General features: G+C 41.0%; 1 protein-coding gene across 1 annotated transcript in view; it reads right to left on the bottom strand.

Moving 5' to 3' along the window:
• VWA8 (von Willebrand factor A domain containing 8) overlaps positions 1-27,527 on the bottom strand; it is a 386,454-nt gene that overhangs the window by 31,493 nt on the left and 327,434 nt on the right. Inside the window, exons 38-40 of the mRNA XM_070409005.1 lie at positions 14,769-14,877; positions 10,866-11,022; positions 4,474-4,582 (exon numbers count right to left, since the gene is read on the bottom strand). Of these exons, the coding sequence (XP_070265106.1) occupies positions 4,474-4,582; positions 10,866-11,022; positions 14,769-14,877 (375 nt within the window). The remainder of the gene's footprint in view (positions 1-4,473; positions 4,583-10,865; positions 11,023-14,768; positions 14,878-27,527) is intronic.

A 27,527-nucleotide genomic window follows, 5' to 3' on the forward strand; every position in this document is an offset into this window, starting at 1 on the left:
CAACTGTCCAGCTTAGAAATTGCTTGTTCACGTGTCTACTTAACCATAGCACTTTGTATAAAACCTTTCTGTGGTACTTGCCATATTGTGTCTTCTTTTAGCTACACCTGTGATTTCTTCCCTAGGTCAGTTGTCAAAGGCAAGAACCATTAGGCAAAGTATTCAATAAGTGTCTATAAGATGAGACACGGTTATTGGAGACTAAATAAAGAAATGGGGAAATGCTTTCCATCTTTACATATTAGCAAAGTGAGGATTCAGAATAAGGTCGAAGTTCCTTGACTGGCACCCACACTGGATGGCATCCTGCTCACATACGAGATGGGCCATCAGCTCACACCTGAGACCACAGTGTCATACCTTTGCCTATGCTGTGTCCACTATTAAGGCACTGTTTCCACCCTCTTATTAATACTCATGTGCCCTTCAAAACTCAGTTCACGTATCCTTTCCTTCAAAATCTATCCTAGCCTCCCTTTCCTCTGGACTTGCACTGCATTCTATGCATCCCTCAACCTGGACACCTACCATATTAAACAAATACTCTGTCTAGGTGCCCATCTTCCCCACCCCTCGAGACTATAACCTTCTTGAGGTCAGGGATAATATCTTACTAATCTTTGTGCCCTCAGGCCCATGAACAGTGTATGTCACATGTCAGTGTTCAAAAACACCTTTTATCTGAACACAAGCTCATTTTGAAGCACAAAAGGAAAAGCAAGAAACGTAATTGTTGGTTCCTGGTGCTATCATGCTAGCCAAAGCAATCAGAGAAAGGATAATTTAGTTTAGCCTGAGAATGAAATTACTGACTGTAGATCAGAAAAACATTGAAGAAATGATATGGCTTTTTGTAGGAATGAATATTTTATTTTGTTAGGGAATGCTGGAATTAGACATTCAGATTCTGAATCAAGTATAAGAAATTATTATAGACTCTACTATTCTAATGAGAAAATTCTTGCTGCTGATTCATAAAAGGTCCAATAACCAAGCCTCTGATATTCCATAGAGAATCCAGTCAAGAAGCAAAGGAAGGCCACTGGTGAGAGCTTTCTTAATTGAGAAGAATGAGGTACTGCAACAGAGGCATGTGTTGAAGCAGATGGTCACTGGGTGGAACATTTCCTGTTCCAGCCCCCGGTCACTGCGTGGGCCTAACGTTGCGCTTTGGAAAGTCATCTCCAGTGATGATTTGCTAGTGCCTGGCCAGACTTTGTACTGGTCACCAAGGAAACACCCATGGTTACTGGGATTACAGCAACCCCAAACAGCTGGAAGTGATTAGTCGATCAGAGACACACAGGACTGGCAGAAGATGGCAAAAATGGGACCGAGTCAAAACCTTCTCATTTTGGTTACAATCTAAAGATTTATATTCCAGATGAGGCCCTGTCTGTTCTGGCCAGTACTGTGTTTTTAACAAATACTATCTCTCTAAATTGAGGCCTGGATGGCCTACCTGAGAAAAACACCTCTGTGGATTAAAAATAAAAACACTTGAAATGGCTGTGTTGGCATCTAGATAACGATACAAAATGTCTTGTGAGTGTATGCAAGAATTATACTTTTTACGGAATTGTAGAGTTGGAAGATAATAGAGACCTAGCAGATAAAAAGGACCTGAGCTTTGGGCTCAGTCACTTGCTTCACTAGCCACGTCTTTCTAATCCTCAACTCCCTCATTATAAAGTGGGAACAAAGTATCTATATTTCATAAGACTGTGAAAAATGAGATGACTATATGTTTCAGTTTCCTTATCTATCAAATGTAGAAAATAACCATTACCAGTTATTGTAAGGATTAACTGGCACAATGGATGTAAAGTACCTGATTGGGTGCCTGCCTGGCAGTCCATGCTCATGAATACTAGGGAGTATAATGAGCGTTATGACGAAGCTAATTCTGTAGAGAATGCTATATGCCAGGCACTGTTTGAAATGGTTCACACATATCTTCTGAGTACATCTTCCTAATTGCCCTTTTCTTTGTAATTCCCATTTTACAGAACCCAGGCTATCCAGCTCCAAAGCTGGCACTATTAGCCACAAATTGATGATGATAATGATGATGATGATGATGATGATGATGATGATTCTGATACATGAGGACTGGCACATGGTAACTGCTCAATAAATGCTTAGTATTATTAAAATGATCACTAGTTTATTTGTAAAGATTTCTAGATGCATCTTAGATACTCTTTCAAGAATTAAATCACTTTTATTCCCTTTCTTATATATTGAACTCTTTCTTGCTATTATTAAAGCCTATGTTTTCTTCCTCAGATTTCTAGGAAAGAAGGGAATAAATACCTTCCTGAAATAGTTAACTCTATCTAAGAATATTCAGAAAGTTATTAACCCCAATCCCTTTACATATTTTTATCAGTGCCAGTTTCTTGTTTGCTATCTATTTAATCTTATTGGTTGCTTTTCCTTGAGTCCATTCCAGTTTTCTTTCATCTCTCTGAAAGCAGAACTGGACACTGTTTTCTCACATGGTTCTCATCCCTGTATGCTTAGCAGAAGTCCTTCCTGACTGTTAACTCTCCGTCTGCTATAGGAAGTCACAGTGTTAGGTCTGACTTCTCTTCCTGTAGCTGATCTTGTAAATGCAATCACCTATTTAAAAGGGTTGATCTGGGGATGGTGTTTGTAAAAGTAACTGTAGCATGCTACCCAATAAATGCCAATCTAGACATTTACTAATACCAGATGAGGATTCTGATCCCCTCAATTCCAAATGTATTCCTGCATCCATTTCTAATACTGTGAATCCTCTAATGGCTCATTTGTCCACAGGGTAAAATCCAATGTAATTTGCCTGTTCTCACAGCATCCAGGGCTATTCATGATCTGGTCCCCACGACTTCACCAGCCTTCTCCCCTGCCATTGCCTCCCACCTAACACACGTCTCCTTAGTCACCCTGAACAACCTGCACTCGCACACACTGTGCCTTTTCTGGAATGTTCCGACTCTCAAGCACTTGGGAAATTCCTTAGCATCTTTCAAGAGTGAACTGAAGCATGACATTCTCCAAGAAGGCTTTCCTCATTCATCCCACAGCATTGTGCACATACTTCTCTACAGAATTTAGGAAGACGTTTGCTTATTTGTCTTCCTTAAGTTCCTTCTTTGAAGGCAGAGCCTATATTTTATTTTCCTAGCCCCAATGCCTGTTGTGCATGAAGAACTTAAGAAATGAATGAATGAACTACATTCATTCTTCAGCCTTAGAACAAGCACCATGTCCCACTACCCTCATCATTTTGGCTCTTATTTACCTATTGTCTTGCCCTGGTGCTCAGAGCCCACCTAGCGGTTGCCCTCAAGCCCAGAGCAATAGCACTTGTCATGTAGGTGACTATAGAAGAAAATTCAACCATTCGATTGTATACATAGTTCATGTCTTCACACAGTTTATACAAAACCTTATGCTGTTTTATCCTAAATAACTGTATGCATATGGATTTTCTTAAAAGAGCAAATGTCTTAATTCTTACAGTCCCCAGAGTTTGAAATTAGGAATTTAGTTAATTATAAAGATCTTTCCTCTTCCTTTCCTCTTGGAAATGATAGAATTTTTCCTAATCTCCTGATGCAGTTTAGATCTTTTTAAAAAAAAATTAGGCTTTCCCAAGGTTTTGAGTTAAGATGGTGGATTAAAACTGCATCAGAGAACTTCTAACCTCCAATACTTAGCAAATAATAAAAAAATACTCCCTCCCCATAAAGAACAATTACAAACAAGAACCAAAGAGGAAAAGGGTATAACTGAAGGTAAGCGACTTCAAACATTGCATGGAAAGGACAAAGAAGGTTCCAGAGTAGAGTGGAGAAGCATGTCATGGAGAAGCTTCCACCCCCCCCCCCCCCTTTCCCCTGAAATGTCCAAATATCTTTGCTTAGGAAATATTGAAGCATCTTAATTGATATTTTTAGGGAAAATAGCAATGTTGAAATAGCAATATTTAGGGGAAATAACAATAGTTCTGGGGCAACCAATTTGTAAACTGCAAAAAAAGTAGGCAATATGGGAGCAAGGGGAGGGCAGGGGAAGGAGAAGCCAGGAGGCATAGAGAAGTATAGCATGGAAGATCCAAAATGCTCCTCTGTCTCTCCAGTCAATGACAGTGAAGTGATTTCTAGAAAGAGAGTTCTATCTGTGAATTCCTAGTAGAAGTGAGGTACAAACAGGTCTTCTATGTGGGGAATCAGGATGTATGATGTCTTCTGGGGTTGCTGGTCAAGTTACTGCTTCCTGGACAAGGAGAAAGTGAGATCAACTCTTTTTCCTTGGAGAATTCAACTAAGAAGCCATGGAATGGCCTACAGCTTTATGCAAACATTTTGGCATTAATTTTTTCCTGATTGGTTGATTAGGGTTTGGATAATTTCCTCCAATAGTTCTGGGATCAGTTCAGCTTTAGGCCCAGATTATTTTCTTGGCCCATAAATGGAAGATTACCTGTAAATTATCCAGGATGATCCGGAGGGAGTGCACCTGCCTTCGGACAGCCCCTGAGAACCTTTCGTAAGTTGTGGCATCATATTCACTCATTTGGATCTCCTTCAGCCTGAAATCAAAGGGGGCAAAAAAGACGGCAGCTGATACCATGTGCATCGGTCTTTTAGTTCCATTCCTCTACTGCTAGAGCTGCAGCAAACTTCACACTTGGAGTGCGGGTGAATTTCCCGCCAAAATATAAGATGGCTCTGTCTTTTGGTTTTGTTCCATCCACCAAAAGGGTGGATTACAAACAAATATTTGGTAATACGCAGTTACAATCGGCCCGAGTTTACACGTTTCCCGCACTCCACCGCAAATCTATATGAACCGAGTTAAAGACGGCTCCCGCGGAGTACGCGCAATTCACGCGAGCCGACTTAACTCGTTTCCCGCACTCCAAGTGTTCAGAAAGGGTATAACGCAGTGGTTCTCAACCTGTGGGTCGCGACCCCTTTGGCGGTCAAATGACCCTTTCACAGGGGTCGCCTAAGACCATCCTGCATATCAGATATTTACATTATGATTCATAACAGTAGCAACATTACAGTTATGAAGTAGCAACGAAAATAATTTCATGGTTGGGGTCACAACATGAGGAACTGTATTCAAAGGGCCAGAAGGTTGAGAACCACTGGTATAACGGAAGGTAATCAACTTCAAACACTTCATGGGAAGGACACAGAACAGAGTGGAGAGGCATGTCATGGCTTCTCCAGGCTGCCTTTGAGGAGAAAAGCAAAAGGCAAGGGGTGATGTCTCAGCTGGGAGTATAAAAGGAAGAGAATGTCCAGTGGCGTGCTGGCAAATTGTTAACATGCCGCCCTCCAGGACAAAAAAGAAAGTCATGCTTTGTAGTATTTGCTCATTTCTGTGGTGTAAATACCATGATGGATTTCAAGCTGCCAACAATGAGTTCGCTAACACTGAGTTAGAAAGAAATGTGCACAATTGGCTCTCACACTGTTGCTATATCCCAAAGACGTGCCTTGATGCTAGCAGGGAGTCAGTTCATGTGGAGGCTCCTAGTTGCTTTGTAAGACCAAGGACGTATATTTGGTTGACTAAGTTAATAGTTCAGGCCCAAAGAATGTAATTAACGTGCTGCTATGGGAAACAAGAGTTTTCTGAAATTGCTGATGTACTTTTAATAGGATAATTGTATTTTAATATTGTGGCTTTGAAATCCCTCCCTCCCAGTACAGTGCTCCTTTTTACTGTTGATCATCATTTGCCTCTCCTGTGGCCTGCCACGCACGAGGGGTTCCCCGAGCTCCCACACAGGTCCCTGTCACATTAGAGCCTTTCCCTGCCTCTCTGTCTACTAACTCCCACATACTCATACTCATCAAGACTCAAACCGATGATCAGCTCCTCTGGGAAGCCTGTTCTGATTCCCCAGGTCTGTCTTCCGTTGTTACTTCACACCATCACTACCAGAGCATTTACTACCTGTCCTGTCTCCCCATCAGCCTCTACGCTCTTTTAGGGAATGGCTGGGTCTTTCTCATATTTATATGTACAGCGGCTAACATGGTACCTAGCGTATAATAGGTATTCAAGATAAACTGAAATGAATGACCAAAATAAAAATAAGACTCCGAATCATTAAAAATGCAGCATCTTAAACTAATCACACATAGAAGTTCATTCACCGAGAGAGCTTTTCTTGGGTTTTTATAGCGTCATATTCATAATACACTAATTTGATTACGCATTCCTAGAAGTTTCTATAAATGTAACGGGTGCTGACACTAGAACACAGCACCGTCTTCTAAACTGCTGCATGTAATTGCATTAGTGTGTGCGCATGTGTGCAAAGTTGGAGGTATGGGTCCCAGGTGTGTAGCTGAAGCTGTTATCTAAAGTATATTTTTCTCACCTTGGGCTGCAGAGAGAATGAATGGTCTCTGTTCCTCCCTCGCAGGCCAAGCTCTGGGGAGAATCCATCCATCGCAGGACAAAGTACTTACCAGAATCACATAAGGTTAGGCCTAGACTGCCACAGGGAAGATTTGCAATCCCTGCCCTAACACCCAGCTGGGTTAGTTATCGCCAACTCAGGTTTCAAGACCCAGCTCGAAGGCCACCTCCTAAGGAATCTTGCTTGACCTCTCCAGTAACCTGATGACACCCCTTCAGTGTCTTCCACAAATATCTGCTATAGAACCTATACATTTTATTGCCTTTAATAGCTATGTTTGTTTCCAAACTTTATTTTCTACAATAAAAAATAAGCTTTAATACACTGAAATACAGGATACACAAATGCATATGTGTGTATTTTTAACTGAACCAAAAATTTAATGAAAAATGTTTACTGCATGTGATACACTCTGATATTCTCTTCTATTCCTCTGGGAGGAGAAATATGTCTTATTTTTTCTCTGAATCTGCAGTACCTAACGCAATGCCTGGCACACAGTGGCACTCAATAAAAGCTGTTACATAACACTTTGAAAAAACACTATCAAAAGGGAAATACCTGAAAGTTAAATAATATCTGAATGCTTGTTTCCTGAGGTGACATGCCAAGGTGCCCTTCTAAATTTACTCTCTGTTCTGAAGAACAAAAACAAATATGTGCATAGGACTTGACCTCCTAACAATATTTCTCATGTTTAGTTTTGGCAATCTCTTAAACCTCTCTATACATTTTCATTAGATGTTATGTTTCAGGTATCAAGGTGGAGAGAAGCTGGGCACAATGAATATTACTGGATATGCTACCTACCTCTTCATACCTAGGAGGCCAATATGCTTTTTCCCAAAGAAGAAAGATTAGAAAAAAAATTGTAGCCATAGCTTATCCTTAGCAGGGGGAAAATAAACACACACACAAACTCACACTCATTTCACACATCCACTTACAGACATATACACACACACTCATTTCACACACATACTCACTTCACGCACACATACACACACACACACACACACACACACACACACACACACACCAAGGAAGGAACCAGGAAGTTGGTCTTAGTAGAGAGATTGGAATTAGCTCATATAGGGCTACCTCTGGCACAACCACGTTGCACCCAAAACATACCACATGCTGTTTTAATACTGAAGAAATCTGGAATCATATCCCAGACTTTGTCAGCTTTCAGAAAGATCACCTACAAGGTATTCAAAAGTGATAACAAAGTCTGAAAGATGAAGACTGAAGCAAGGAATGGGGAAAGGAAATAGGTAATTTTAGGCTCTGTATCAGACAAGCTGCCCAGTGCTAATACTCTCAAGCCCACAAAACTAGCTGAAAATAAGTCTTTCTGCTACTTTACCCCTGACCAAAACTGCAGGGCACAGCTGCTTCCCATCCTAGTAATCCCTGTGGACTAACTGCACTCTGTTGGCACAGCATATTCTTGCAGGGTATACTTATTGTTATGTAAGAGTCTGGGAATTTAAGTTTTCATTTTACTTTTTTGTGTAGGTCAGACTTAAATACTATAATTTTGGATCAATTATGAGAAAAGCAAACATAAGCTGAGATCCATAAGCTAACTTCCCTGTGTAAGCCTGATTAGTTTTGCAAATGGTAGTTGGTACAATTTCCATCCTAAATGTTTTTCTAAGCATGTAAAAGTACCTTACTGTCTATTTCATTCATGTTTTGTTGGTTAATATTTCTGTTGTGCTTCATGCATGTCTTATGCTTATCTACTTCTGTTATCTGTTCCTGTTCCTGAGTTAATAAATTTTGATATATAGGAACCGGTTATCTAGATGAAATCCAGATGCAAGTGAGTGCTAACTCAATGCTGTGTTGATGATGTCAAGAACCCATCAGCTGTATTAGGCAATATGGTGGGCCTCTAGGCTGATGGATAGCTCTGTCTGTCTGTCTGATTTTAGCCAGACTCTGAGTGAAGTATTAAAGGGGGACACCATCACCTGTATGAAGGTGCACATTATTCATTCTACAAATATGAGTGTTTGCTGTGCGACAGGTTCTCGGCATAGGTCTGAGGATATATTATAGAACAAAATACTCTGCCCTCAAGGAACTTAGTCAGTGGAGAGGCAACTATTCACACAACTGATGATATACTGGGAGAGTGATAAGAACTGTGAGAAAAGGGACAAAAGCATAAATGAGGACTTGACCTCATTCTGTATATGCCTACAGCTGCAAAATAGCTTTAAAACTATTTGAATTACTTTTTTGTAGACATACTAGTATTGAGTGTGTGTGTGTGTGTGTGTGTGTATGTTTTAGAGTCCTTATCTTTCAGAGATATACTCTTAAATATTTATGATGAAAAGATAGGATACTTTAGATTGGCTTCCAAATAATCCAGGGGTGGGCACTGAGAGTAAAGCCAGATTTTTCTTCTTGAAGTTGGTCCATGGGGTTCATTATACGTGAACCTACTTTTGCCTCACCCTGTATGTTTCTCTCTAATTTTGTTTATGTTTGAAAGTTCCATAATAAAAAGTTAAAGAAAAATCTTTAGCAGCACTAACTTGAATACTCATCAAATGGGAGAATTTACTGTGTGAAAGTAGAAAGCAACATTTTTTCCCCTCTGTATTTTGCTATACTCTGACTTTCTCAGGGTATCCCTGTGTTTTTATCTCTTCCTCTCCATCTCATACCCTTGCCCACCTCCTGTCTCTCAACCACTTCATGCTGTTCTCTTTCACCTGGGCTTAGAGACTCTCCACAACACTGCGTAAAGGTGGGTGGTTGTCTCACTCCTTTCCCACTTTCTCTCTTACATCCTCTAAATTTAGTTGTGTTGTTGTCACAGATGCTCCTTGACCTCTTTCACCTGTGGGGCAATGGCCCTAATAGAATCAGGTTCTTTAACCCTATTATAGGAATCGGAACAGGGGCTGGATACTTGTGCCCAAGCACTTGCTAAAAGCCTCTCTGCCTCCTCATGAACTACTCGTGTGCCAGAGCATCTAACCATCTGTGCACTTATTCATAAACTGAGACTGGATATTTATTTGTGAGGTCCTCAGCGTGGCAACAATAGAAGCTTATTCGTTCGGGGAGGGGATGGGAGAATGTTGCATATCTAATTGTTTGGTTCCTTCCCTAAATGGGTATCATTTATATGAAATGTACAGTAATATCTTAATTCCAACAAGACCTTTCCTTACAGTATTTTCCCCACTTTTTGTTTGTTTTGAGAAGTTTAAACTGCTTGCATTCCTAACATAGTTATCTGTCCTCACAACCTCCCTGGGAAGCAGGGAGAGGAAGCCACCTATCTCCAGAAGAGCAAGTTCAGGCGGTGAGGATAGTTGGCTGTTCAAGGTCACCAGGAAAGCCAGCACATTTGCCTTATCCACCTGTACAGAGGCTCCTAAGGCTTGCAGGCTTTCCTGAGGGTGTGGCAGGAGGAACCTGCATGTTTATCCCCATTGTTTTGCTCTGTTTACTTGCAGGATGTGTAAGCACAGCATGTGATCTAATACCAGATGTTCTATGTGGAGGAACTTCATAGATCACATACACTTGAGCATGCTTTTTTCTGAACGGCACCCAGCTCCTTTCATTGGGTGCAGCAACCTGAATCTGCCTCCCAAGCCACCACGGGTCCCCTCAGTCCTGAGGGAGACACTGCTGCTCCTCTGGCATTTTCCACTTTTAGCTGAAGAGCATCATGAGGCTTCTTCTCATTTTTTTAGATGGTTCTGATCAAATGGCCCAGATGGTTCCAGATCGTCTGAAAGCCACAGGTTCTTCAGCCCTGATTTTAAGGCCTCCACCGACAGGGCCTCCCATTCAACTTCACTCCCCGACCCCCAGCTGGTGCCTTTAACCCAGAGAGGACACTATGCTCACCCCACGGGTGCTTCTGCCCATTTGGCTTCCCTTCCTGGAATGTCCCAATCCTGGCTGAGCTCCTGCCCTAACTCCCAATAGCCCACTGACCTGTCCTCTGCACAGCCAGGGGGCAGAGTCTCCTACCACATGGCTGCAGCACTCACAGGAGTGAGTGTGAGGGAGTGAGTGTGAGGGTGGGTGATCGTCCTGCTCCACATACATCCTCAAGATCCCTGTGTGGCCTAGAACAGATGTGGATGGAGTGATTTGAACTTTAATTTCTCTTAAGAAAAATATCTTTGGTTTTACTTCCTAATGTGCTCAGTTCCATCTTCTACACAGTCATAGGTAATCAATACATTTAAGAGCCTGAGCAGAAAGAATGGGGAGTTATGCTCACGTGGCTGTGTCCATTAGGAAGGGGGAAGCTGTGGATTTGTTTGTGGTTCAAGTGGCCGCATGAGGTGGAGAGCCACACATATCTGGGTCGGTTCAGGGTCCCATTATGACATTTCACCACAGCGGCCAGCGCTGCCCTGAAGGGACCAGGCCCACTCACCTCTGCCGAAACGCTTTCTGGCCCATCTCTCTCGCAGCTCTCTTCACCTCCTCGGGAACCGCGTCCTTTTCGGCCTCAGAGACCTGGTACACTGTGTGGCCTGCGTCCAGCCGGTAAGGACCTCCTTTGCCACCCAGACCTGCAGTGTCTCTTCCCCCTGGAAGGAAGCCATGGAAGCTCAGGTTGTTTTTCTGATCCAGGCCACCAATCAAGTCAGGTCATGATTCCAGGCAGTCTCATGAAGCATATTAACTGTACTCATCTCATAATTAAATATTCAAATGACCTTCTTTTGGAAACAAAGGGTGCCCCCACCCCTGTTCCAGATGCTTCTCCATTTCCCCAGCCAGGCAGATCTTACCCACATTTCAAGGCCCAGTCCAAATTCCAGGACATGCCATCTGATGACTCTGCCTCACAAGGACCAATGCTCCTGTGTACTCACTATTCGTTAACCTTTTTTCACCAACTATACGATAGATTGTCATAGTTTATATATCTTAGTAAATCTGCACTTACAAGAGTGACTTTGAATATAAAAAATTCTTAGTATATATTAATTAAATGAACAACTTAACTTTTTCCCCTCATGTTACCTTACTTTTCCTTAAAATAAGAAAGACAACTAGGGTATAGAAACCATTTCATATGTTTAGCAAATGATAAAAATGATGCACAGAGAGGTTAAGAGACTTGCTTACAGTTTCATATCAGTGGCTTAGCCAGGATTAGAAACCAATCATTATACCAACTTTGAGTTCTAGCCTAGAGTACTACACAACAGATAAGCACTACCAGCTTTAGAACAGTTTACAATACAAACCCAGTTTACATGTTTGTAAGTGTGCATTAGGTAATATTGCCCAGACTGTTTACCATGGAGATATAAATTAAATGCCTAGAAGACTAGGTAGGTAAATATAAGAAGTGGTAAGAACTTTGGCTAACTAGAGGACTCGCTTTGTCTAAATACATTCAAATTCAAATTATTTTTAAAAACTACATAGACCTAAAGAATACATATATTGACCAAGATTTGGTCTCTGGGCTACCAGTTTATTACCCTAGTTTTATAATTATTAAAATATTAGTAATTGGTTTCTTTTGTTCATTCACACATAATGTGGGAAATCAGAAGAGAATCCAATATTGGAGGGGCAGCATAATATAATACAGTATATCAGTATTTTTTTTTTTTTTTTTATTTTTCGCTTAAAGTATTACAAAGGGTATTACATAAGTATCCTTCCCCCCCCCCTTGACAAACCCCTACCCTCCCTTACCCCCCAGTGTCTTATGTCCATTAGTTATGCTTATATGCATGCATACAAGTCCTTCGGTTGATCTCTTACTCCCCTCCCTCCTGCCCCCCAACTCTCTCTGGCCTTCCCACTGCAGTTTGACAATCAGTTTGAGGCAGCTCTGCCTCTGTATCTATTATTGTTCAAAAGTTTGTAATGGTCTTTATCATCCATGAATGAGTGAGATCATGTGGTATTTTTCCTTCATTGACTGGCTTGTTTCACTTAGCATAATGCTCTCCAGTTCCATCCATGATGTTGCAAATGGTAGGAGTTCCTTCTTTTTAACAGCAGCATAGTATTCCATCGTGTAGATGTACCACAGTTTTCTAATCCATTCATCTACTGATGGGCACTTAGGCTGTTTCCAGATCTTAGCTATGGTGAATTGTGCTGCTAGTATATCAGTATTATATAATATTGTATTGTACAGTTAAGCCAGACTGCCTGAGTTTGAATCCTCGCTATGCACTAGTGAGGTTTCCGTGAGGGACATTCCTTACTTCTCTGTGTCTCAGTGTCCTCTTCTGTAAAATGGGGTTGCTAATATCATTTACTTCGTGGGACTGCCATAAGGCTAAAATGCTTAGAACTGTGTTTGGCACAAAGTAAGAGCTATATAATAAATAACTGATCTCACTGTTATCATTTAGGTAACTTCCAGTCACATAAATGAGGTCAATTCTAAGTTCATAAATGGAAAATTTGAAAGCTTTTAGGCTTTGGTGAAATGATGTCACATTTTTATTTTCTCCATTGGAACCTTGATTGGTGTAGTAAGTCAAAGCAAGAACTCAGCATGTACCGCTTTTCTTATCAAAGTCCAGGTATGCCATTTCCTTCTGGGAAATACCATGAGAACAGCCCATTAATTATAGTAATTTTACCCTTTGGTTCGAGCACATCTTATTTCCTTCTTATTTAGATATTGGTGGTGGAAAATTCCTTCTTGGATGTGTGTTATTCCTGGCTCTCACGCATGGATAGCTATAGATGGAGGGGACCAGTTACTGGACAATGACAATGAGCTACAGAGGAGGAAAAGCTTTTATGCGACCTGACTCCTTTCGCACAGGAGGTTCTCCTTAGGAATGGGTGGATCATGAATCAGAGCTGAAAACTTCCTCGGCGCTGAGGTGACATCATTTTTTGAGGAAAGAACCCACAACTATTTGGAGATGGTGTGAGTGATGGTCAGCATGAGTCCCATGGTCCTTCGGGCAAGTCATACTGGTAGAGAGGGCATGAGCGGAGAGTTCTTCATAATCTCCACTTCTAGGAACTAATTAAATAAGAAAAGCTTGCAGGAGGTTCTAGGCTTCACATAATCTTGAAGCTAACAGTGAATATCCTAAGTCAGTTCAGAGAGAAGTAGAAAATGGGCCAGGGAGGGGCTTTGATGACAAAAAAGGAATCAAATGACTTGCTGGGTCAGAGGTAAGTTCAATATTTGAGAACTCTGAGGGAAAAGAATGAAAGAGATAAAAAGAATCTGGAGCAAAGGAGCCTTGAAAATTGAAAAAGAAAGACTGTGGGAAGCAAAAGCAGGCTCTCCAGTCCAGACAAATATGTGAGGTAGTAGATTCAAACTGAATAACAAGTAAGAGCCTCCACTTCAGAGCAGCCAGCAGCTGGGAAACCTACATCTGGCCAGCTCATTCTGCAGTGCACTCCATATGGATTCAATATGGCAGGTTTGAACTAATTTCCAGATCAGAGGGCATTTCTAAAAATATCCTTTCTTTAGAGCTGATGCTTGATGAATAAACAGAGCAGGCAGCAAGTCCACAGGCCTACTTGATAGCACATTGTCCCAGCACAGAAACCATTTCCTCCTGAGGCTGTCAAGGCCAAGAGGCACAGACCATCCTAAGGGAAGGCCAAGTTCGCAGCCCTCGCCAGGACTGCTCAGGCCAAGATAAGATCAGACAGTGCGCACATAGTCTGGCTGGATTCCCGCGGCCCAGCAGATGTGTCTGCTCCAGCTGTCTGGGAAGAAAGAGGAAGACAGCAGCCATGGGAACAATGCTCTCCTCAGGCAGCCAAGAGGAAGGAACGGACCCCAGCCATTGGTTCAAACTGCAACCAACTCTCTTATCTCAAAATCCTGCATCCTCGTACTCACTTCTGAGACGTGGAAGAGAAGCGCCATTTCTTTTCCAAGTCAGTTAGTCAAGAGAGGATTTATTATAGATTTCTGGCATGATCCCAAGGGCAGGGAACTTTAAAAAAGGGATTAACGCTTTTAATGAATATATTCTTCATGCCACGCCCTGAGCTCAGTGCTTTACAATCATAATCTCATTTAATTCTCACCACAACCTTGTGAGGCAGTTAATATTTTCCCCCCTTTTACTGATGAAGCAGCTCTGGATCCAAATGGCCTCAGGTCAGAGCGTGGCAGAGTCTGTGGGACTCCAAATGGCAGGGTTTTTCCATGTTTTGATGCTGGGTTGGGACACAGGGCAAGGTTACGATCCCACTGGCTAATGGGAGACAGAAGAGGCGCTGGTCCCCAAGCCTCCCTAGGAGTGCTGCACTGTCTACGTGGGCTTGTGAAGTCTCAGGAAACCGGACCCAAGGGAATGCCAGTGCCACCAACCTGTTCCGCCAGCCCACGTATTGCCGCCCACGTGGGGCATGTTGTCAGGGTCTTCCTTCCCATGTTTGGGAGAACTCACATCTTCACCACTATCTCTGTTGATTGTTACCTAAAAATGAAGAATTGAGATCTTATCACTATCCCATGACCAACACCAAAACTACAGGGCAGAGAGAAGAATTCGTTTTCCCCAAGTTCTTAAGGTATCCCATAACCTAAGGCCATAAGGCACAAAAGATACTGTTAATATCTGGCAAAAATCTCATCAGATTTAACCTCCATTGTGTTGGGAAGGAGACAAATTGAAAAAAAATTTTTTTTTTTTTTTAAGAAAAGCATTTACACAAGGAACAAGATCTACCAGAAGCAGGGAAAATGGTCTCACCAGACTGCCTCTCTCCCAGAGGTTTAGAAGGACCACTGCCTACCTATTCCTGCTGAGTCACAACAGATATGCATTAACCTATTTAATTTCTAAAGAAATCTCATTCTCTGGAAAATGTCATTTCATATAAAATAAACAGAAAATACCCAAGAAAATGTCATCTATTGTGCTTCAGTGATATAGGCTGTATACACAGACACTAAAAACAGTTTATTTATTTTCTGGACCCACTCTAATTTTATTATGGTATTTTGTACTTTTCCTAATTCATCTCAATTTTAAAATTGGATTTACTATTCCTACAATTCAAACAGAATACGTATCACCTTAGCCTTCCACTGTGAGAGCCTGTGGCTTCTTAGTCCCTAATTTCATTCAGCACAGATTTACCAAAAGGACTGATAACCACACAGGAATTCCAATCCTGTGGGCAGTTCAGGAGATATTACTCCACAATAAAATGAATTGAAGCAGTTACATTCCATGTACCCTATTAGCCTGCTCCCAAATACAATGATTTTCAGGCAGACCTGATCAGATGTTCATTTATTTGTTCAAATAAGACTCACAGAAAAATGTACTGGCAGGACATCATGCAAAGTACCATCTATACTAATAAAAGGGTAATATGCTATTTAGACCGAACATCTTCTGGACATCCTTCCGGACAAAGCCATGGTGGCAGGGGCCGAGACAGAGGAGGTTAGGGGCAATCAGGCCGGCAGGGGAGAGCAGTTGGGGGCGATCAGGCCAGAAGGGGAGAGCAGTTAGGGGTGATCAGGCTGGCAGGGGAGCAGTTAGGGAGCGATCAGGCCAGCAGGGGAACAGTTAGGGGGCGATCAGACAGGCAGGCAGAGGCAGTTAAGGGCGATCAGGCTGGCAGGCAGAGGCGGTTAGGGGCAACCAGGCAGGCAGGCAGACGAGTGGTTAGGAGCCAGCAGTCCAGATTGTAAGAGGGATGTTCCCCGAGTGGTCCTGGATTGGAGAGGGTGCAGGCTTGGTTGAGGGACGCCCCCCCCCCCGCCATGCACGAATTTCATGCACCAGACCTCTAGTGGGGTCCATAAAAGCCAGGGAGGATTGGTCTGCTCTCAAACTGTTTACAGTGAGGCAGGAGAGGTTGCAAATGGACCTGGAGTATGAGGCCAGAGCAGTCTTTATAGGTGACCCAGTCATCGTTAGGACTTTCATTCTGGATGTTAAGATTAATGAAGGCATGTAGGTAATTTAAGGTCTTCACAAATAAAATGGCTATAAAGAATGAATTCAACGTAACTTCCATTGTCTTATATCCAGATGAGTTCATTTCAAATGTTATGACATTGTAAAGAGATTTCAATTAACTGGGTCTTTCTGCCAATAGCTTTGGCAGCATTAACAGAATTTTTGCCATAACCTCAGCATACTTTAAGAAAATTTACCAGCCAGGACATGACAATTGATATGAATTCCACACACATAATCATGCTCTAAAAATGGGTGAACATAATTTTTTCTTCTTTTTAAAAATTAAACTATGCAGAGTAGTTAGTAACATTTAGAGAACAAATAAACATTTAAAATACTTTCCCCAAAACTTGCCACCATTTTCCAACTTGTCCATAGGTGACGTAATAAGTAATAAATTAAAATATGTACACTGACTACAAGAATTCTAAACCAGCACTAACCAATAACGTTTTCTGTGTTGATGTCCGTGTTTACACCCATAGGATCTAATATAGTAATTACTGAGTATTTGAGGACCTGAAATTTAAATTGTATTTAATTAAGTAAAATTTAATTTTAAATACTCACACATGGCTAGTGGCTATCTCATTGGACAGCAAAGCATAGGACAAGCTTGTCTCAGCCCTGGAGATACTATTTGGAGATTTTGGTAACATCTTGTAGATGTTCTCCATGAGAAATTAGAAAAACAAGAAACAATTCAAAAGTGGGATAGTTATATTGTTGCTAATTTAAGAAATCTATCCCCTCCTCCCACTGCCAGAGCAGCAGTATCCCCCTCACCCCCCAGATCCACTAGCCCACATTGAGAGAACCACTACCTCTATCCTCCCAACTATTGGTGGCCCTGCCCTGCTGAGCTTGCACTCTATAATACTGTCAGTGTGCTGTGGCCAACCTGGTCCCACAGTACAGAAGGATTTCCAGGAGGTCAGGGCAGACTACAGGAAAAACTGAGTTGGGCAGGGGCCATTTTCCCTCCCACGCCCGACCACAGCCACTGTTCCTGTACAGAGCCCTCCCTTCACACAACCAAATCTTGGTTTGCTTGGGCCTGATGAACTCTGTTGGCCTCTAATGAACCTTGATGACTCCTTGAGACCCCATCTCACCACAATGGTCTGAGGGTACCTGGTGGATGGCAGCTGACCTTAATGAACCCTCAAACTGTTGATGAGTAGCCTCAGACCCAGCACTGGCTCCAGGTTTGACTCTATATCAGTCTGGGGAATACCACTCACCCCTACCTGGTGACTCACTGAGAACCTACCTCATGCAACTTACTTACCACCAAAGCTTCTTTCAGTGACTGAGTTTAACAGGCAGCTAGCAGGCAGAGATTGACCTTAGGCAGCCTTGGGTCTCTTGCTGACCTGCCCCCAGGCTTAATGCTGGTGGAAGTCAGCCTTGGTGCACAGCTTGGTCCCTTCCACACACACCCAGGCCCAACAGAGGCAGCCACAAACTATGGATTGCTTTGTAGCCCCAAATAGGTAGCTCAGGGCTTGTCATAGGTAGCACCTAACATTGACCTGCACTGGCGGCCTTCTCAGGGTGGGATTCAGATCACATCAGAGCACAATCCAAGTAGCTCTACAAGCACCACATCCAAAACAGGATCTCAGTAGGCACCAGACCTTGTTGAAGCAAATTCCTCTTTGTGGGGTCAGCTGCCTCACAGCAGGTCACACATTGAGGTGGGGGATGATCCTAATAGCCAACTGGAGAGGCAACCCACCCCACATGAATTAATAGCAATTAAGACTCAAGTATAGGAGCTCCAGTGGCGCAATCGGTTAGCGTGCGGTACTTATAAGACTCAAGTACAACATGAGGGCTCACATAACCCACATGCTGGATATTACTGAAGCACTTAGTTCTGGTGATCAGGGAGACTGTGCTACTGAGCCCCACAAGACTTCTACCACATAAGGCAACAAAATCTAACACCCATTTTTGATAAAAACTCTCAGCAAAGTGGGACTAGAGGGATCATAACTCAAGATAATAAAGGCCATATATGACACGCCTACAGCCAGCATCATACTCAATGGGCAAAGACTAAAACCATTTCATCTAAGAATAGGAACAAGACAGGGATATCTGCTTTGACCACTGTTATTCAACATAGTCCTGAAAGTCCTAGCCACAGCAATCAGACAAGAAGAAATAAAAGGCATCCATATTGGAAAGGAGGAAGAAAAACTCTCATTATTTGCAGATAATATTGATACTGAATATAAAGAACCCCAAAGATTCCACCAAAAAGCTAGAACTGATGAATAAATTCAGGAAAGTAGCAGGGCACAAAATAAATATTCAGAAACTTGTTTCATTTTTCTATGCCAATAATAAACTCTCAGGAAGGGAAACTAAGAAAATAATCACATTTACAATTGCATAAAAAATACCTAGGAATAAATTTAACCAAGGAGGTAAAAGACCTTTACTTGGAAAATTATAAGATACCAAAGACAACAATTTGATAAGATACAGATAAATGGAAGCGTATACCATGTTCCTGGATAGAATGAATTAACATTATTAAAATGTCTATACTACCCAAAGCAATCCATAGATTCAAAACAATTCTTATCAAATACCAATGGTGTATTTCACAGAACTAGAACAAATAATTAAAAAATTTATATTGAACCTCAAAAGACTTGGAAGAGCCTTAGCAATCTTGAGGGTACAAAAACAACAACAAAGTTGAAAGTATTATGTTACCTGATATCAAACTATACTACAAGACCATAATAGTTAAAACAGCATGGTACTGGCATAGAAGCAGACATATAGAGAACGGAAAAGAATAGAGAGCCCAGAATTAAAACCTTGTCTGCACGGTCAATTAATATATGACAAATGAGGCAAGAACATACAATGGGGTAAAGATAGTCTATTCAATAAATGGTGTTGGAAAAATTGGACAGATACTTGCAAAAAAATAAAACTAGACCACCTCCTTACACCATATATAAGAATAAACTAAAAATAGATTAAATATTTAAATATAAGACTTAAAACCATAAAACTCCTAGAAGAAAATGTAGGAAGTAAAATATCTTAAGATTTCTCTTAACAATTTTTTTTCTGATATATCTCTTCAAGCAATGAACAAAAGAAAAAAGTAAATAAGTGGGACTACATCAAACTGAGAAGTTTTGCACAGCAATGTAAATCATCAACGAAACAAAAAGACAACCTACTGAATGGAAGAAAGTATTTTCCAATGATATATCTGATAAGAGATTATTATCCAAAATTTATAAAGAACTCAAACTATATAATACCAAAACTAAACAATTCAATAAAAAAATGGGCAGGGTACCTGAACAGACATATCTGTAAGAGGAGATACAGATGGCCAATAGACATATGAATAGATGCTCAACATCATTAATTGTCAGAGAAATGAAAATTAAAACAATGAGATATCATCTCACACCTGCCAGAATGGCTATCATCAATAAATCAATAAACAAGTATTAGTGAGGATGTGGAGAAAAGGGAACCCTCATGTGCTGTTGGTAGGAATGCAGATTGGTGTAGCCACAATGGAAAACAGCATGATGTTTTCTCAAAAAATTAAACAGAGTGTTGCCTCATGACTCAGCAATCTCACTTCTGGGTATTTATCTGAAGAAACCTAAAATGCTAATTCAAAAGAATATATGTAACCCTAACCGGTATGGCTCAGCGGGTAGAGCGTCGGCTTGCGGACTCAAGGGTCCCAGGTTCGATTCCGGTCAAGGGCATGTACCTTGGTTGCGGGCACATCCCCAGTAGGGGGCGTGCAAGAGGCAGCTGATCGATGTTTCTCTCTCATCGATGTTTCTAACTCTCTATCCCTCTCCCCTCCTCTCTGTAAAAAATCAATAAAATATATATTAAAAAAAAAGAATATATGTACCCATGTTCCTTGCAGCAATATATGGAAGCACCCTACATGCCTGTCAATAAAGGAGCAGATAAAAAAAAAGTTGTGGTACATATATACAGTGGAATATTACATCAGCCATAAAAAAGAATGAAATCTTACCATTTATGATAGCATGGATGGACTTAGTGTATTGTGCTCAGTGAAATAAGTCAGTCAGAGATAGACAAATATAATATGATTTCACTTATATGTGGAATCTAAAGAACAAATAAACTATCTAATACAACTGAAACAGACTCAAAGGCACAGAACGCAGACTGGTGCTTGCCAGAGGGCAAGGGGTTAGGGCAAGCATGTCAAATTCGTGGCCTGCGGGCCACATGCGGCTCACAAGAAATATTTTTGTGGCCCAGCCCATATAACGATGTGAGCAGTTATTTACAGTTATGAAAGGAAATAAGTCTCCTGTCAGATCCAGGATTACTGACATTCACCTTGTGTCAGTTTTGAAAGTAATCTCTGTGAACAAGATTTCCCCCAAAGTAGGAAAGACAGTAACAGAGAAGAGATGCCAAGTGTCAGGAAGAAAACATTAATTTTATCATTGCTCTTGTTCTTTTTTTTAATACTATACTTTTTGAAATAAACCTGTGTTTCTATGAAAATTGAAGTTTTTGTTTTTTGGGGGGCTCACATAAACTTAAACTTTGTTTATTTGGCCCATGTTAGCCTTTGAGTTTGACATGCTTGGGTTAGGGGGACTGGATGAAAGAGGTGAAGGAATTAAGAAGTATAAATTGGTAGTTACAAAATAGTCATGGGTTATAAAATACAGCATAGGGAATATGTTCAATAATATTTCGATAATTATGATGCATGGTGCCAGGTATTGGAAATATTGGGGGAACACCTTGTAAAGGATATGATTGTCTAATCAGTACACTGCACACCTGAAACCAATACATAATAATGTTGAAAGTAAACTGTAATTGAAAAAAATAGATTGCAAGTTGAAAAGAACCCCCCCAATAAATAAATAAAATTTAAAAAGAAATATATGTAAATGTTATAATTATGGTCTAACTGAATTTTTAAACAAACATAATAGTGCTTACATATGGAGATACATATTTTATAAGAAGATAAGCTTATTTTGTATACCTTTATAATAATAAATAAAGTACAAACTTTACATTTATTATAATAGTACTGTCATTTCTTAAAACTGTTATGGACTGCTTCTGGAAGGATCTGCAGAGTCCATGGAAGATTCTTAATATCTCTAATGGTGGCAATTTCGTGTTCTTTACAAATAGATTTTATTTTTAATAAACAGCCCAAGGATACTTGGAGTTGATTTCTGCTAAAAACAATTTGCTAATTTGCTATGTGTATGTACCCTTTGGCAAGTCAAACTTCTGTGGCCTCAGCTTTCTCTTCAGAAAGAAATGGGGCTGAACTCAATGATTTCTACCATTCTACCTGTGCTGCCATGCTCTAACTGATTAAACGACTCCACATCTGGTAAATAAGGTGATAAGGCTGGTGTTTTAGTCAAAACCAGGTACAATTATACTGTAATGAGGCTAGTTTATACGTAAGAGTTGTGCCTGTTCTACAGGCCAATTCTAAGAGATGAAGTTCAAAAAGAGTCTGAGCAGTGATAGAATTATTGGAATAACTGTTCTGAATACCATTCCTCACGTGTGTGTGTGTGTGTGTGTGTGTGTGTGTGTGTGCACGTGCGCGCGCTCAGAAACATCATTTAAAAACCAAGTGAAAAATGTCTGAAGAGATATAGAAAGCAAATTTCTGTCTTGTATCTTTATTTTCATAGAAAATTAGTCATCTCCTTTAGATATTTCACACAATCCAGTAATTCTGCTGTAAGAAAATAGTCTTTTAAGAACCATTACTAAAATTGTTGGCACAAGGCAAAAGAAAAAGCCCCTCAAATTGCCCCACCTCAGTTACCTAAAGAATCATGCTCTTGGAGTTGCAAAGACACCTATTGTGGGCCAACAGTGGGGCAGGAAACTGGCTATGAAATTTCTGGGCAGAAAGGAACTGGCATGTGCTTTGTCACCTGTGTGACTTGCCAGGCCATCTGCTGAGAAACAGCATTGCTCACATTGCCAGCAAGGCAGTCCCTTACTAACCCCAAATGGGAGTCTAGAGATGTTTCAAAATTGACAAATTCTGAAAACCATCAGCCCAAACTGATTTATTCCAGAGAAACACATACCATAAAATCCAGGGATTCTCACAGGAATCTATTTCTCTAGGTGGGTGGGAGGAGCACATCTGCTGAGGGGTTTTCAAAGCCATTTTAGGGCATCTCTTATGAAGTGACAATGATTCATGAAAGATACAAGGCAGGAAGTCTTAGACAGTCTAACCAGGACTGTCCCCAGAAACTGAAACAGATACTAGGGAAGGCTTATCATGTGAGGAAGCATGTTTCCTGGGGACAGACGTGTGCTATAGAACCCTGGTCAAATTTCCGAGTGCTCTCAAGTATGTGTGGAGGACTTGGAATGCATTTCCTCTGAGGGTTGGTTTCACCTAGAAAGAGCTCAAATAAAGTCATTCCAATTACTGAAATAGACACTACTGTATTTACTCACTTAAACGGACCAAAATTTTCCCCAGATTACAAAATATTATGAACCTTACATCTTCTATGTGGCTGATGTACATGCTGAGACCTTGGATGTGTTTCTCATACCTGACACCATTAGGTAACTATGCTACAATCCTAAGAATTGTTATCCTCTTTAATATGAATTAAAATGGGAAAAACATGGACCTTTTGAATTATAACTCATAAAAACGTTCCAGAGTACAGCAACCCGAAGCTAGAGCGGGGAAGGGACATGACTCACTAAAGCCCTGTAATTCTGGGCAAGGCCCATATATTTTAGGCTCCTCTTCAAGCTCATAATTTTTAAGAACCATCAGTAAAATTATGTAAATTGGCAGAATACAATCCTGAAAGAACAGTTAGGCCTGGAGCTATGACTGGACAGCACAGCTGATTCCCATTTTCCAGCGGAGGCTAGGTGGGGCTCAGCAGACATTCTTAGTTACCTACCCAACACTCACCCCTCTTTCTTCTTTCAAACAGAAGCCAGATGCATCATGGTTGGCTGGAATTAAGCACAGCAATCTCATTCCCCTTCGCTAGTGATTGGCGCAGGGTAAGGCATGTGATCTCAGATGTAAGAGAAAGTCTGTCAGGAGGTTTCTGCGAAAGCTGTAGTCTCCACCTGGTGACCATGTGGCAACGAAAGAAGGTGGCAGAGGAGCCTAACTGCCCGATGGCGTTGTTGAGTAGCTGAACCAGCCCGGAGTCACTTACCTCTGATCTTCCATTTAAGCAAATAACAAATGTCCTTAGAGTTTAAGCTAGTTAGTTGGGTGTTCTGCTGCTTGGAGTCAATTGCATGAAAACCAACTGACTGATGTATTAAAGGATGAATGAGAAGCAGTAGGGAAGGATTTATTATCTTGACCTTTTGCAGGGTATCCGACTTCTAACAAGATGTGCTTTGAATTTTCTGATATCAAAAGCTGTCACCGTAATATCAGACAGAAATCCTTCTGATTACAGTTGCCTAAGATTTTCTTGATTGATTCGCAGACAAATGATACATCCACTCATTCATCCCCTTATATACACATTTCTGAGTACATTTATGATACATCTACTATTCACGAAGAGACAGAGATTCACAAAATAGAATCTATGCTTCTGGGAGGATACTGACAAAGAGGAACAGGTCACGGCACAGGGTGATACAGGTCATAACCAGGTACCGAACACATCTGCCTAAAACATATTATTGTCTGAGGTTATTACTCACAGGTTAGAAATTTCTTTCACAGATACAATGAAAGTCATATTAATATTTCCCTAGGAATGATGGTCTTCCATAGGAGGAAAACTGGTTAAAAAAAAAGGTGACCCTCACCAGGTTTTCATAAGTAACCTGCAGCTTCTACAATAATGCATGACAAAAATACCTTTGGCCATAGGTAGATCTTTGACAAAGCTATCAAGTATGCAATTTATCTTCAGTTCTTCCTTGGCTGGTAGCAACATTTGCTTTCAAATACTCAATGACTGCTCTCTTTAATCCCTCCTCACTCTTAGAAAACAGGAAAGGATCAGATTTTTTGATCATTAATATAAAAAAATTATAGGTGATATTCATTCATACTAAATAATTAACCCCAAAGGGCATTCACACTGTAAGTGCCTTTATCATTAATTGAGAAATAAAGTATTTCCTTTGAATGTCTAGGAGAAAGCAGGTGGAAGAATGGGGGTGAGGGGACGCGTTGGGACATTCCTCAGTAAACCCTCGATTTCGTGATTTTGCTGACCTTGATTTAACAGACTTTGGATTTAATGGACAAAATTTCCAGTCCGTATGTCATATGTGAAAATTAGCACCCTGTTAATTTTAAAATGCTTTTAAGCAAGATTTGCTTATAATTAAATTAACAGGTTATTTTTTTGTTATTCATTCACTGTTATTTTTGACAAATTTTAGCCAACAGGCCATGTGTTGGAAAAAACACTGTAGTGATTTTGCTGGCATAAATAAATATTACATATTTGCAACTGCAGACTACACATTTACATTCAGGAGTCACCGCTTGTAAACAATGTTTGTGAATGATCAGCACATGATTACACTGCATGGCACATGGTAATTGGTTCTGTTGTTCTGCTGCAGTTTTAATGTGTGTTCGCCAATGTTCCCACGCACACTAAGCCAGCCCAGCCATGCACATCTGACTGGCGAATGCATGCATTTACTAGATCTATTCAGTATAAATTTAAAATTGCAGTAATACATAGATAAAACTTTTCTGTGAAGTAAAACTTTTCCTACATAATTTTAATTATACAAACATGTCTATATTAGTAAAAACAGGTAAACTAATTGTCAATTTTTTAACATGAGCATTCGGAAAACCTACTTTATTATATAACAGGCCTTTTGCTTTAACAGATAACCCCTTACCCGAATTAGTCTGTGATATCGAGGTTTTACTGCAGAGATAAATGCTTATTAGGGTAATTCTGACATCACAGTTGAGAAGTGGGGTGGACTGTCCCTGGCCTGTTCCACAAGAGTTCTTGCTCTGGGGGGTGGTGTCCCCTGCAGAGAAGAGTTCCTCGGTCCACTAGTAGCCCTCTGTCCTAACTTTGGGCTGGACCCCTTTGCCTACCTCCCCAAACTCAACCCAACTCCATCTTACCCTCATCCTTTCTGCTTGAACACTCCTAGACATGACTTGCATAATTTTTACCAAGTGATGTGCTTTGTAAAAATTTTAAAATATTTAAAACCCAAAGCATCCCCCTTCCTCTATCTGATGTGATGCTCTGGAACACATCCCTATATGCATCCCATGCCATTTCTCTTTCTGTGTTTATAGTTTCTCACAAAGAGCTTTCTCACTGAAACAACCCCTTTCACTAAATCCAGTACTATGCAACAAAAACACCCAGGCGGATTAAAATGAATGAAACTTCATAGATTTCACAGACTTGGGCTAAAAGGAGGGTAAAATATCAATTTATGAATATTTTACTTTATTATTAACTGACAGTAGTAGTTGACACAGTAGTTATACATACATCCTTGCACCTAATAGGTGCTTAATACATATATATTAAAGGCATGTGTGGGAAGCTGCAGGGGACAGAACACTAAGAGTTTAATCTTCCACATATAATCTTCTCCACAATAAACTGTCAGCTGGGTGTCTGCTGGGATTCTCCCCAGCTCTGCCTTCCAGACCATATTTCGCAAAAGCACAGCAGAGCCAAGACACTGGTCAGCACAGAACCACCTAACAGATGGAGGAAACACGTGGCCCCCTTGGCGTTGGGTTATTCTTAAATCTGACCCTGCACCTCCCTCAGCTTGACTCTAATCCCTACCAAGGCCTCAGCTCCATCTCTGGCCAGACCCCTTGCTGGGTGACCCCCTGTCGCAGCCTCTGAGTCTGTGGTCCTGGCTTCTGTCCCTGTTCTCTGGCCCAGGCAAGGCTGTTAGAATGGCTGTCCACAATAAAATTATAAGGTTGCAGAATCCATCCAAAGCAATCTCTTACTTTACTTAAGAATACTTCATTTATTCAAATAGGAACAAAAGATGAAGAAGACTTGGAAAATCTGAGAATATGGAATGTAGATAGAATTAAGAGGTTGTGTTTCATGGGTTAAGATGCTATAGTTACAAAGAATCTTTAAGGGAAACCAAATGTTATCTTTGTGTGTAGGTGAGTGTCAAAAAGCCATGCTAAGCCCAGCCAGCATGGTACAGTGGTTAAGTGTTGACCTATGAACCAAGAGGTCACAGTTCAATTCCTGGTCAGGGCACAGGCCCAGGTTGCTGGCTCAATCCCCTATTGGGGGCATGCAGTAGGCAGCCAGATCAGTGATTCTCAGCATTGATGTTTCTCTCTCTCTCTCCCCATCTCCCTTCCTCTCTGAAATCAATAAAAATATATATATTTAAAAGCCATGCTAAAACCCACAAATAACTGGTATGGCAACAGTTTGCTGGCACTTCAGCCCAGCTCATTCAATATTCCAAACATTCTCACAAAACAACTGCTCATTAAATTCAGAGACAGCAGGGGTGGGGCAAACTGTCAGGTTTTAATATATCCTCCCCTTTCTATTTTAAAGAGCCTTCAAAGGGTTAACGTGCAATAGCAGAGTAAATGCAAGCCTGGCCAACAGCTCCCCATAGCCAAGGAGGAGGCCAGCAGTACGGGCCATCTCAGCTGCACCAAACACTGTGCAATGGCTTTGGTTTTGTAATTTCCAAGGTGGCCCTGGCAAGAAACATCTACTGCCATGTGCTTTCATCATTATTGAAGCTAAATGACTTCAGCCTTAAACTGAAGTCTGTGCTCTTTCCGAAACACAAAACCTATTTGGTAAATTTAGAAGCTCTTGTGCTTTCCATGTCAACAGGATTCTCTGAGGTACTAAGTGTAGTTAGGAAATGGAAGCGGGGTAGAAAAGCCATCCTACCACTAGAGTAGGTGGAAGCAAAAGGGGGTTTTAATAGACCCAGCTTCTAGAAATCCATGGAAGCACTGACCACAACTCCATGCAAATGCACTGAGCACGGGGAACTCTTCTGAAAACAGGGACACCAACTGAACCAGTGCTGGGCAGGTTGTTATTAGACATTCCCTGTGGAGAGGTGTTTCCAGCATCAAC

This window comes from Myotis yumanensis, unplaced genomic scaffold (assembly GCF_028538775.1).
Source record: "Myotis yumanensis isolate MYYU_CA2020_CCGP unplaced genomic scaffold, mMyoYum1.0.hap1 SCAF_3, whole genome shotgun sequence".
Classification (NCBI taxonomy): Eukaryota; Metazoa; Chordata; class Mammalia; order Chiroptera; family Vespertilionidae; genus Myotis; species Myotis yumanensis.